The 14,215-nt window shown below is 42.0% G+C and overlaps 1 protein-coding gene across 1 annotated transcript in view; it reads left to right on the top strand.

Annotated features, from left to right (window-relative positions):
• hcn4 (hyperpolarization activated cyclic nucleotide-gated potassium channel 4) overlaps positions 1-14,215 on the top strand; it is a 61,822-nt gene that overhangs the window by 43,612 nt on the left and 3,995 nt on the right. The window contains exons 5-7 of the mRNA XM_041938206.1: positions 1,692-1,838; positions 2,131-2,371; positions 13,949-14,113. Coding sequence (XP_041794140.1) covers positions 1,692-1,838; positions 2,131-2,371; positions 13,949-14,113 — 553 coding nt within the window. The remainder of the gene's footprint in view (positions 1-1,691; positions 1,839-2,130; positions 2,372-13,948; positions 14,114-14,215) is intronic.

Genomic DNA, 14,215 nt, shown 5'->3' with positions numbered 1-14,215 from the left:
GAGCCAGATAACAAAGAGGGAGACATCTGAGGTCAGTCATGTCATTGAGAGGTAAAGCTTTTGGCGGAGTAGAAGTGGTGATCAAAGAGCACCTCCAGCATTGCCCTCTGAATGGTTAATTTCTTTTTTCTTTCTTCTGAATTCGTTCTTTCACTGAGGGTCAAGGATTCTACCTGTTATTATTCCCGAGGTGCACTCAGTGCGCTTTGATCTGTATCTCTGCTTCCTATACTGTAGAATCAATGAAAGGCCATCTAGCACATTGTAACGCTTTCCTTTTTAATAAACAATGTAAAGACTGCAGGATACAGACACACACAGTCTGCACTGCAAACATACATTAAATACACTGCTAAGTGTTTTGATGTACGCAGTGTTTGAGGGGCCACAGGGCTTTGTTTGTTACTAATTACAACACTACACTTACATGCACAGTATAAACAGGCATTATCAGCAGAACACATCGGTGAGACCGCTGTGTGGTTACCATGCAGATGTAGATTTTTCATTAGATACATAAATCTCTCTCTCTCTCCCTCTCTCTCTCTATATATATATGAGAGAGAGAGAGATGTTCTAATGTCCTGTCCTGTATGTATGAAATACCTACATTTTCTACGTTCTTATTCTTTGTATGTAAACAAAAATATGAAATTTTGTGGGTTTCAAGTATGATTTAGTTGCAGTCTCTAATGTTTAACCCATCGCATGCATACACACATGCAAAACCATATAACTGCACACACATACATAAGTACATGCATTCACACACACACACACCTCACCCATGTCTCTAGCACCTGTCCTACTGTAGCTGTTTTTTTTTTTCCTCCTGTCACTGCTTTAAAGGCGTGATTTGAATTTGTAATCACATCACACCTTTCCTTGAGCACTATCACATCATCACAACCCGTCTTCCTCTCACTTAACTCACTGTATCATAGCCTCCAAAAACACACTAAATTCAAGATATTATACAGTAGTATCCTGCAACCAGTTATATGATTTATCTGTTATTACTCTGATATTCCGATGTAGAAATACTTGTCATACCAGGGAAACACACACTCCAAAAACACACAACTGGATATTGAGATGACACATTTACTGTACTCAGTGGCAAACCAGATCTTGATTAGCCACAATGGTGAATCCTTTAAAAGCTCCAGTGAATTGTCATCATGATTAAACACTTCTCGACAATAATCACACTTCAGCCCATTTTAAAACGAGCTGCCCTTGATCCACCAGCGTAGTGCAGAAACAGCCGTACTGAGCATGACAAATGACGTCCTGGTGAACATTTTATCCTGGTCCTGCTTGACTTAACTGCTGCTTTTGATGCGATTGATCACTCCATCCTGGTTCAACATCTAAATAGGTGAGGGTCTCTTGAGTATGCTGCCCCTCAGCCAGTACTGCAGTTGGAATAATATCTAATGTGTCTGAGTAGTACATTATGCCAGATTTCTTTCTGTCTTTTGAGACAGACAGACTGTAATGATCAAAGACTGGAAAAGTGCTGTTTTGTTGGGCGTAACCTCCAAGAGCCCGGATGGCCTGTTTGTATCCGTCTCCATTTCCTTGTGTGTCTGACCTCAGTGCCAGCTGTTCCCTGTGGCTGTGTATCTGTGCTACAGCACTATGGCCTTTGAGTAACCTGATTGTTGTGTGTCTCTGTGTCCCCGCAGTACAAACAGGTGGAGCAGTACATGTCCTTCCACAAGCTGCCGGCAGATATGAGGCAGAGAATCCACGACTACTATGAGCACCGTTACCAGGGCAAGATGTTCGACGAGGAGAGCATCCTTGGAGAGCTGAACGAGCCGCTCCGAGAGGTGGGATGAGTGTTCCTGTCTGCGTTTGAATCTCCTGCACATGCGGCCATGATGTGGTGAAAAGCTTGTGCATTGCTTGACATTTCCCTCAGTTTTTTTTTGTTCTTGAAGCCAAATCAAAACAAGGGTAAAACTGAGAGGGGCTCAGAAAGAAACAAACATCTGCACAGCTGACATTTTTCCTGTTGTTGCTCTAATATCCTTCTTTCCTGATATTGTGACAGGTCAATGAATTTGTAAAGCACGCTTTCATGCTCTTCTTGCGAACTTCTCTCTCTCTGTTCTCACGCAGGAAATCATCAACTTTAACTGTCGAAAGCTGGTGGCGTCCATGCCTCTGTTTGCCAACGCCGACCCCAACTTTGTCACCTCCATGCTCACCAAGCTGAAGTTTGAGGTGTTCCAGCCTGGGGATTATATCATCAGGGAGGGCACCATCGGCAAAAAAATGTACTTCATACAGCATGGGGTTGTCAGCGTGCTAACCAAAGGCAACAAAGAGACCAAGCTTTCAGACGGCTCCTACTTTGGAGGTAAGACAAGCTGGCGCTGCACAAGAATCGCAAACTCAAAGGTCACATAACACACACATCTTTCTGTGGAGCTTAAATCTGCTGTGTTTTAATATGAATAATTCTGTCCTTTCGCACCTTAAGAAGTTGGCCTGGGTTTGAATTTTTATTTTTCGAGGGAACTGCATTTGGATAACGCTATTCCGGCTCTGATATTAGCTTCACGAGCGTGAAGTGGTGTGTTGGTATGTATGAAGTGCAGCTCTTGTCACCTCACTAAAAATTCTGCTTCATGGTTTATGCAGGACTTTTCCCTTAATTCACATCATGAGCTGTCTCTTAAATGTAGGGCAAACCCAACTTAAGAAAACAGTACTTGCTGTTGCGCAAATGAAGACATGTGCATTTAAAGGTCAGCAGGGTCAGAAAGCTGTGAAATTCCATACTATATAAATGCATAAGACTTGTGTGATAACCCGGAGTTGTTATATACTTAACTCGTGTTATGTTTTTAATCGGGGTCAGATAATGCGTGGCCCTCTCATGGTCCCACAGAGCCTATGACACATGTAGGAGACAATGCTGCCATACTGCCCTCACCAAATACCAATTAATTTGCCCAGTGACAGCGTATTATTTAGACTACACTGTTAAGTAATGAGAAATGGTGGCAAAGCGTTTAACAGCACATGACCTGCCTGTGGAAGTTTAATTACGCCTTGCCTGCTCAAGTCCATCTCCATGCCCTCTCTCCGGGGGGTTCCAGAGAAATAATGAAAAGATGGCAGGCAATCTATCTCTACACATGCCAAAACTAATCAGCATTTTAGACAACATGGCCTCAGTTCTCTCTAGGGCCATGTTGTCCAAAATGTTCCCTCCATCAGTCCCTCCTCAGCAAGGCAGCACTCACATTCAAAGAGGGATTCAGTGAGCTCATGGGCTTGTTTGTAGCACATGCATCGTGGTAATGGCACAGTTTGTGGCATTCTGCCACTCAAAGACGCTGAACTGAGCGTACTCTTGACGACAATGTCATTTTAATGCACAAGAGTGGATGCATCTGACTTTTTTTGTTGTTGTTGTTGCCTTAAGTAAACATGAGTAGTGAAACCAACAAAAGTGCAAATGCACTGGTTTTGGAACAGAAACTGGCTTGCTCATTTTAATCTTAGGCCATGGATCTGTAATTATTTTCCCCTTTTACGCATCATAGACACAAGGCTTGTGACTCCATTATCCTGTGACTATTCCTGGCAGTGCCACTCCTCTTGGGGGGGTTAGGATGGGGGCTAGTGAGGTAAGCCTGAAGCCACTGGGAGTTTGTTACCAAACATGAGTTAGTCACTCATGAAATTAATTGGTGCAGGATCAGCACAGGGAGTATGTGGCACATGTGGAGCTCAGTGTGGCCGTCACTATGAGCAAGCAGGAAGTCAGAAGCAATAAGAATTGTGCAGAACACGGAGACCTCCTTCATGTGGATTGCTAGGTTTGGCCTCTCTTGTGGGTGGTGGGTGTGTGAGTGGGTGAATGAAGAGCAGCAGCCGTCCAGTCGTTGGAACGCTTTTGTCAAACACGCTAAGTGTCGGCAGGCTCCAGTTTACAACACAGCGAATGGCATGCGTATATGCTCATCACCATCTCAGCAAACTCATGTGCCGTAACTCTTTCATTCATAGACGGCCTGAATTATTCACACAATTATATACTCAGCAGTCTGCTCCAGTTTGTTAGCTGTTGGATTAGCTCGAGCCAGAGAGCCTAAAGTCTAAAGTGGACACGACATGTCCTGGATGGGAGCGTCGGCTGGGCACACAGCGATCCAGTGGAGAGGGGAAATGTAATGTGACTGCAGTACTAACGCCAAGGGACACATGGATCGCTGCCAAGCCCGCTCTCTGGACGCTGCTCTGGGCTCAGAAAGAAAACATGCACCACCCACCCCCGCCTCCACCTCCCTCTTTCTCTCCTTATAGTTCAGTATTGAAACACTTATCTGAACAGCATCTCCGCTGGCCTCTCAGTGCCCAGACAGAGCAGGTTATTGTGTTGTTATAGTTCATCCTTTGTTGCCTTCAGTAACTGATGTGTTGCCAGTGCAGACGGCGCCTCTCTCATGGTTGGAGTAGAGCTCAGCGACCTTGTGGTGGCCCTGCATGCCATTCAGAGGTGCTTATCAAAAGCTGCCTTTGATTGCACCCCTAAGATGGCTCACTTTGCGTCTGAGTGAAAGGCCTGGAGCAGCAGTAGGGGTAAAAAAAAAAAAAAAGACGGTGAGACAGAGTCAGAGAGTAGGAGGGGGTTGAGGGAGGGAGAAGTCGATGGCACAGTTTGCAATCTCCTGTTTTGGCTTTACTTTGTCTCTGACTGGTTTTCTGTGAATGGTGCTCCCTTAATCTGTAGTCCTGTGAAGTCCTGGGTTAGGGAACTAATACTCCTCCCATCTGCCCTCTCCTTTTCGCTATTTTTTTTGCCATTTTTCCCCCTCTCTGTGCTCAGACTGGCTGCGCTATAGAGCTGACAAATGGCCACCCTGACTGAGCGAGTCAGTGAGAGAGCCTGGCAGCAGCAAAGGCCCAGGTAATCCTCCCGGTCCTTAACCCAGTTAACACCTCTGCACCTCTTATTCTGGAGCAGCATCATCTGAAGATCGAGGCACTGCAGCACTTGACTGAGTGACAGAACGGGGGATATGATGATATATAGAGTAGTGTTGTATAATATGACAGGTTGGACAGGATATCATGATATACAATACAGTGCTTTGTTTTGATACAAGATATGAGGTGATGCAACACAATACGTTGTGCAACATTGTTGGGCTGTGTCATCCAAACACTAAGGGTGCAGCGCAGTTGACTGGATAAGGAATGATGCCACATAATACACAGCATTATAGATATATATACCAGTGTGTATGGAGTTATTAGATAGCATGAGGATGTAATATAATATACAATGACATGAATACAGTAGGAGGATATTTATAAAAACTCATCATTAACTGGTCAAAGCAATACCTAGAGTAGCTGCTACTTTACCAGCCTCTATCCTGGACATATGTTGCCATCACCAGCTGTGTCCTCTGATAAACAGACAGCAGATGAGAGACTTTTGCGTCTCTGAGGATTTTTGTCACCAAATCACCAATGCTGTCCTGTCAGATAACAATGAAGCTGTTTCAGAAGATCGAAGTCAAACACATTGCACACATAGTTCTCATTTTGGAGAAAGACATTGTTATTAGGATAGGTTTTACTTTTGCAAACTGAAAAGATTGAATCTGATCTAAAGTCAAATCTAATTTTGCATGAATGATCAGATGTCAGTTTATCCAAAAAATGCTCACAGTGCTGTTGAGATATTTTAGTCTGGGCCAGAGTGGTAGACCAACCAGCAGACCGTCATAATCATCCATTAGCATGGCTGAATATTCTTAATAGAACAATGGGCATGCCAGTCGTGATTATTGTTATGTTTTAGATTGTTTATATTTTGAAAAGCACAATATGCTACTGTTACTTTAGGCTTATCAAGCCAAAAACGTCTTGATTTATGGATTTGCATTTGTACACAAACATCTTCTAGTCCTTGAATGTTGTTTATTGCGTCTTTTGTCCCTCGCCAACACAACCAGCCTCAGTTCAGGGGGTCATGAAGAGACAATGAGATGTGACGGGACCCCGGCATCAGCCACGGTGCTGAAAAACACCAGATATCCCCTACCTGTCTATGCATGCTAGCCAAACGTAAGGTGTTTGCACAGCTATGCTAATGCTGTGAGGGAGTGAGCATGGCATGTCACGGGGAATCAGGCAGCCCACTGTGGATGTTTCAAAGGTTAGACAATGCCCGCTCTGTGGGCTGGGGGCAGCGGTGGGGAGGGAGATGGGAGCTGACAGCAGGACTCAGACTCCAGGTGAGCTTTGCCAGACCAGGCTGCAGGACACAGATACTTTATCACAGACCAAGCAGTCCTGCTCAAACTCATTAATTCACATCCATGCACACTTGTAAGCAGAGAGGAAGGCAGGTACACACATAGGATCACATGCAGATATATGCACACTGAGACTTTAACTGATTTAAAAGCACATTCAAAGGCCAAAATTTGCCCTTTCACTCAGAATCATGTAGAATAGTATGCAAGTACAGCCATTTGCACATTTGCACATGCACGCATACAGTATGTATGTTGTATCTGCTGCATCTGCTTTCGCGCACACCTGTACTGTAGATCTAGAAACACAGATGTTCAAAATATATTATGAGAAAAACATACTCACTGCACTAAATAGTTTCATACCTGTGCAGAAGATCTCTGTGATTATGATTCGGGTGTGCTTTGTGTCTGCGATTTCCAGATATCATGTGTGTCTGCGACCCTCTGTTTTTCTGTACATCACCTAACTGTGTCATTACACTGTGAGCAGACAGTTTTCAAAAAATGTAGAGGCAGCGATGCACCCAGGATGTCTTTCATTTAGTTCTTCCTGAACTGAGCACACTCATGCGCACTGACATCTTGCGTGGCATGCAGCGTGCTCTCCACTTTGAGAGCTGGTGCAGGGACTCGGGGGAGGCATCTTTCGAGTAAGAGCCCTGAACACGTGGGCTGCACCATCTAACAAAAGACCAGTCATGTGTGTTCTCCACAAGGTCACAGCCCATGACGTCTTAGTCCTCCTCTCCCTGAGCAACATCCAATTTTAATTGGTGTCATTCAATTTTGATGAATGCATTGTCACTTAAGTGCGAAAATGAAACACATCGTGGCTATGGCAAAGTAACATCCTCTAGTGCACAGCTGTAGGTTTCCTTCTGGATGCTGAGCATGTCTGTAGCACTAACTTGCCAAAAGCTGTTTTGGAACAATCACTGCTTGGCCAAATAAACAGGACAGCAGAGGGAACAAGACAGGGAGATTTCTCAAGTAGTCCTTTGGAGTTTATTCTCAGAGTTGCATCTTTTTACTTTTTTACTCATAAATTTTTCTTGAATGTTGTTTTTAGAATCAAAAATATTGAGCACTATGACATGTTTCATTCACAGCCACTCTTCTTGTGTCATGATGATATTATAGCTAACAAAGCCCACAATTTTGGGCTGACTGCGAATCATGTGATTGTTAGTGAGGACCACACAAATGGATAATTGTAGAAGCAGCAGTCAGTTTGAGAAGAAAACACACGCCCCTCACAGAATACAGGCTACACCATCTACTGTAAGCCTGTTCTATGATTTCATGCAGGATTTGGGGGAGCATTGCAATGACTCACAGGAGATGTGGGTAAGCAGTCGGAGCAAAAGCCGTCTAGAGTTTGACAGTGCAGTGCAGAAGTTCACTTCGCGCTCAGCACTATCAATATTTTAGGCCCATGTTTTACATTGTAAGTGTTCAGTAATGCATAAATATATATGAAATAAATAATTATATGAATAAACAGAGAAAAATATATGAATGAACAAATCAACTTTAAAATATTGTGGAGTTTGACTTTTAATAACACCTTTCAGCCAATCACGTGGTGCAGCTGCCCAGCACTGCCAGCTAGCTAGATGCTAGATGATTCCTGTTGGCTGGGGCACCCACAGGGAAATGTCTATTTTGTTCCTCACTGAGTCGTGCAGGGCCATTTCTGAACATTTTAGGGCCCAAAGTGACATCTTGCATTGCGGTCCCCCAAAACCCAAACCACTGCCGCCACCCCCCTGGCTAGAGCCTCAAGGCCCAGTCATTTTAATACCCCTGAATGAAAATGGATGACTAGGCATACTTTATTATCAATCAAAGCTTTAATTAACAAATACACCACTAAATAAAAAAAAAAAAGATTACAATTTACAAGAAAATGTTAAGAAAATTAGCGAAAGAGATATTAGTAAATGAGAATAAAAAACAAATCCTTTTCAGTGTAAATGACTAAATTATTCCAGTATAATATAAAACAATAGATTACCAAACTTGAACATGAAAAGATTAGATTAGTTGTTGTCACACAGAGTACAAGTACTAAAACAACAAAATGCAGTTTAGTGTCAAACCAGAAGTGCAAAAAGCAGTAAAAATTACTGAACCAGTACGAATGAATGTAAATACAATTAAAAATAAGTAACGTGTAAATTTAAAAATTGAGCCTTTTCCTTAGGCCAAGCGAAAACGGCCCCTGTGTCTTTCTCTGAGGAACATCTTTAAAATCATAACACTGCAGATGAACGTTTGAATGAGCTGATACGCTGCCTTTAACGCTGTCTTCTCACTTTGCTGCAGAGTATTAATTCAAGCTCGAGAGTCACCTTTCCAGAGCTAACAAGCTACATATGCTGTTTAAACAGCAAAAATAAGAATGATGAAATAACGTCACAATAATAAGCTAAGCTTTAACAGCACATTAAATAATTTAACAATTTGTTGGTTCATTATATTTTGCACAATTTATTAATGTGATTATTCATTTTTTAATTCCTTGTTATTTATTCAATATTGAACATTCTGCAGCTCCATATTACTGTAGGCCTAATTAGAAAATATGATTTCATCCAGGAATGGTTTACATTATGTGCGAAACACATTATACATGTTTAAATCCACTTCTTCACTCATCACTTTAATTTGACGCCACATTTAAGTAGCTTTTAATTTTGACAGTCAGGACCACGTTGAGCTTCAGGGCAGCCGCCTGCGTTCAGCCGCTCAGCGCTCAGAGATGTCCTCTAATCTCTTATTTTTTAGCGAGTTGCACCAGAACCAAACCATGCCGTGGATTTTTTTTTTTCCCTTGTAGTTCAGATGGCACCGCTAAGTGTCTGGGCTTCACTTGCTTTCTGCAAAGACAGTTAGATGAGGCCAGAGGGCTCACTGCCTCATCTTGGCAGTATTGGCTTCATCCAGAAAGCCACGGGACAAGAGGATTTAATACAGAGCCGCGATGCTCCTCTCCAGAGGGGATTACTGGAGCAGTGCTGTGGGAAATGGACCCCCAGCACAGCTCCAGCCTGGGCTGCCCTGCTAGCACATGCAGACAGAAGAGCATGGCGTTTTTACCCTGTCTTTGACATCCAAACAGCTCTCTGCTAACTTGGCCATTGTCCATTCAGCAGTGATGTCTCTCATGTGCATGCACACACAAACAGTAACACGCTACAAATGAGGTTATTCTTATGCTCCATATAGAGTAGCCCCATATTCCTCATTCACTGTCCTGCCAAATCATGCATTCTGCCTTTGTCTGTTCCCCTATCTAATTTTTCAAACCATCACACACAATCATAACCACTTTACACTCAGTGACCAGAAAAATATGAAGTCCTGTGCCATCAAATGCACTCCAGTCCAATCGCTGAGCAGTGAATGCTACATGTTCACTTGGCTCCTGTTTTTGAGGCCATGTTTAGATGTGGCTTTTATTTATTTTTATCATATTGCGAGGTTTTTTTGCAGTCGCTCCATATTTGTAAATTGTGTGAACAACATGCCAGTCTCTACGAAAAGTGAACAGTCAAACTGTATATACATAGTGCATGCTTTTATATTTTTCTGTCCACAGAGGATATATCCTAAGATTTTACTCACCCAGATGTACAGTAGCTGTAACCTGAGGTCCAATTTCTGTTTTAATTAGTGACCAGATAAGTCACAACAATAAAGAAAAGTAGCACTTACAAATTGAATCAGCTTTAGTTTAGTAAATTAACTAAAGTTGAGCACAAACCCGTATTGTTGACAGTGTGTGGTCTATGTTTGAGTGTAGAGGTGGCATTTTCACTATTTTTTTCATTGCTATACAGCATATTTTGGTACCTTGCCAGTGGGAGGAGTGCAGTAGGGGGAGTGTCGTCGGCAGTCAAGCAGTGCACTGCAATTTTGGAGTCAACATTGTAAGCACTTTGTGCGATCTGCCTGCACAGAGACTGTGAACTCTGCACTGCACCACACATGGCGGCCCCTTAAACATCCCTTCAAAATCACATTTTTAACCCTTTTTTCTATCGTCCGCCAAGATGGCTCTGTTTTCAGTGCAGTTCTTTGGTCTGTTTGTCTTTTGCTCCATCAGCAGCATTATCGGAAAACTACTAGCCCAATTTTCATGAAACTTGATGGAACGGTGTAGCATGGGCCAAGGAAGAAGCCATTAAATTTTGAAGCAGATCCAAATCAAACAGCAGATTAATTTTCACTTTGTTAACTTGGCAAGATTTCATAACGAAGTTCAGTAGTGGCAAAACATGTTGGCCAACTGTAGAAATACAGTGACTCCATGTCACAGTCTACATTCAGGCGCACCAGCAATCCTCTGGGGTAGCTGGCACGGGAACTGGCAAAAACTTCCGTCAGAAGGCGGTCTCATGCATTTACCGGTACAACTGTAACATCGCCGCAATTGTAACGTTTTTTCTCTCAAACTATGGCTATGGAAATGTAAATACACACATATCATGTAATTAATTATAGTCTCCTTCACATCCATATGTGAATTGTCTGCACTAAACTCAACCAAAGAAATTAAGGAAAATGTTCAAACTTTATGTTTCATGAGAACAAGCAATAATATTGACCCTGAAGTTCAGACTTGCAGATTTGCACATCACAGAAAAGTGGCCTGTCAGCCCTGGTCGAGGTCTCCAAGTGCTGTTCTAGTTCATTCATGTGTTGCTTATCTTTTTCATTTTCATTATACTATCATCTATCCGCATATATCAAATTGAAAAAAAACCTTTTAGGGAAGGGAAAGTGAAGACTAAATATGTGGTACTTACCAGCATCTATCATCAACCGCAAGCTATCATGCTGTGGCTAATTAACTGAAAGGCTTCCCTTTCAGTTAATTAACTCCGTATGCAGCTGCATGATATGGCTATCCTGTACAGAAAGTTTTCCATCTGCACCTCCTGATGTGAGTGGTGTGCACTGTCAAATTGAAATTGGCTACTTTGAATAATTCTTGCACAGTAACCACACCAACTGTTGCACTCTTGTTGGAAAGTGTGATGGAGTTCATGTCCCATCTCATGTTTCAATATTTCCATTTACCAAGTTATTTTATTTGACTAAACTTGACCATAGGTAAAAGCTTTAATTGCCATGAAACAATATCGTATGTAAAAGAAATAAAAAATGTTTTCACTGAACATTTTTAGTGTGAATATGTTGCATGTAGGTTCAGTGTGAATGTGTCGTCAAACACTGGCAGTGAACAATGTGCAGATTAGTGTGTAGGTTCTGTTAGTATATAATAATGTAAGCATGCTGCTTCTAAAGGAGACGAGAGGAGCCGTTGTGATTGGCTGTGATTATGTTTCTACCTCCTTACACACCCAGGGCTTATTGACATTGATTATTTTTTATGATGCAGCCTCACACAGCACACGATCATCATAATACACACTTAAAAAAACACACAAACAAACAGAAATGCATGTGTTTTAGATTAAAGCAGACATTGCCCCATAGTGTACAAGGAAGCTCTTGCTGTGTGTTTGTGTAGCTGCAGGTTAGGGAAATGTAAATACAAACCTTACCGACACCAATGTTTTATAGATGTGCAATATCTAAAAGGGTAAAACAGAAGCAAAGGGCAATGGAAGGAAAGACAGTGAAACTGTGCGTGAGATTTCTTGAGAAAATGTGGATTCTTTGTGGATGTAGGCTAAGGGGGGTAGGAAAGTGCATTATGTGGGAGAATTTAGAGCATGTGTGTGGTGGATGAGCTGGAAATGGGTTTCTGAGAAAGAGGGGGTGTGATAGCAAACACTGGAAGGGAGGGCAAAAGATGAGATGAAAGCTAAAGAGAAAAGACATGAGGGAATGTGTACAAACACGTGGCACACCAACATGCACCCTCCGTCAAAGTCACCTAACCCCTGTCCATAGAAATACACATACATATTCAATATATAGCATTTTATACATGCATACAGTACATTTGTATAAGAACATTTACTCATAGACATTTGTGAATATACAGCCTGTGTTTTCACCAGAACTTACTCCCTTATACTGCCTTGCTGTCATGAATAAAACACTAGCAGGCACACACGCAAATATAGTACATCCACGTGCATTTGTGCGTACACACACACACACACAAACACACACGTCATGTGCAGACACAGGCTCTTACATCGACACATTCCTCTCGATAGTCAGAACTTAAGCTCATAGATTAGATAGATAGTCTTTAATTTTCTGTGACAATTGATTGATTTTGTATTAGTCAGTGAGAGATCATTAGAGGTTGTACGTTATGTTATGTTAGCTACCTACAGAAGCTGGCGTCTGGCTGCTTGTCATCTTTTTGTTGTCCTCAGTCATGGTCGCTAGCTAGCTAACGAGGATTAGCCAAGATGGGGAGATGCAAGTTTGATGACAAATGGTTGGAGGAAGAGAAGTTTCAGAGGCGGCTGGCACAGGAAAGGAAACAAGATGTAATTTACCCCGAAAGAGGTTAACAGCATTGAGCAATTTCCTAACACTGCCGGAAAAACAAAGTACTGAGGTAACATTCATTCAAAGTCAGTTGATCACGAACATTAGGACTCCATGCATTGTCTCTCGTTTCCAGCAAAGAAACTGTTGCAACATTTTTTGGGTCTCGAATTATATTTGTTGAGGTCTTAAAAAGGTCTTAAAAAGCATTGTCTTGAGAGCGCTTGAGTTTAAAATTTGTGCAAGAGCCCAGGTAGTGCATGCAAGCACATTCGACATCTGCATACAGTACAGACACATTTGCACCCAGACGCTGTCTCCGTGCCAGAGCTCCACAACAGAGCAGCTGTTTAAATGGAGCATTATTTTCCTGAGCGGGCATGGCAGCTGAGGGCTGGCAGACCTCTAAGCTCTGAAAAATGGCATTAAGTGCTGCACCGATGGATTACAGAAAAGTTGTAGTTTTTAATGCTAAAAAATAAAACAAAACAAGTCTGGAGTTCAAATTTTGCTTAGAAAATGTGTTGTGTTTCACTTCATCACTCAGCATAAAGTATCTCGGGATATTTAAAACAAAGCCTTTGTGTCCTACACTTTAGGTCATGTTGAAAGAGGTAAAGGTAAATTATGTATGTGTTACAGTCAGTGGAGAAATGGTTGATCTTCTTTGTGTCACTCTCTGTTGTCACTGGAAGCATCAGGGCTATCCACAGCAAACATCTATGGTAGTTTCCTATAGCGTTACTTTTGGCTCCATTTATACGGAATTGAAACACACGTGTCCTAAGTCAAAGAGTTTTATTTTGTAATAATGTAATTATTCATATTTAAACATTCATACAACTAATTGCTGTTGAAAATGAGTGCTTTATGTGGGGGGCACTTAAAGCAAGGACATATCTCTACATTTTAGAGATTTAAAGCAATTATGAATGCTCCTCTAAGATCTGGGACTGTTACAGCTAAACTTTAGCAGGAAATGTTACCTGTTACCATTTTTTTTTTTTTTTTTTTTTTTGACTGATTGTAGTGAGAGTTTGTGAGACTGACTGCCTGCCGCATGTAGAATAATCTATAGTAGCAGCACTGGAAAAAACAGTTATAAATTTCAGCTCAACTTAGAAACTTCAACTACATTACCGTCTCTTTCCTGCTGTGTTTTGTTGCAGAGATTTGTTTGTTGACGCGGGGAAGAAGGACAGCCAGCGTCCGAGCAGACACGTACTGTCGTCTGTACTCGCTGTCTGTGGACAACTTCAATGAGGTGCTGGAAGAGTATCCCATGATGAGACGGGCCTTTGAAACAGTTGCCCTGGACAGGCTGGACCGTATTGGTAAGGAAATAAAATTTAAACAGCAATTTCAGAAGGAAATCTTGACTATTTTTTATTACTGTAACCAAGATACCAGCAACTGAATTTTGCAAACCTTTATCA

The sequence above is a fragment of the Chelmon rostratus genome, chromosome 1 (genome assembly GCF_017976325.1).
Source record: "Chelmon rostratus isolate fCheRos1 chromosome 1, fCheRos1.pri, whole genome shotgun sequence".
In the NCBI taxonomy this organism is placed as follows: Eukaryota; Metazoa; Chordata; class Actinopteri; order Chaetodontiformes; family Chaetodontidae; genus Chelmon; species Chelmon rostratus.
Note: the sequence above shows the minus strand (reverse complement) of the source record. Positions and strands in the feature narration are given on the sequence as shown.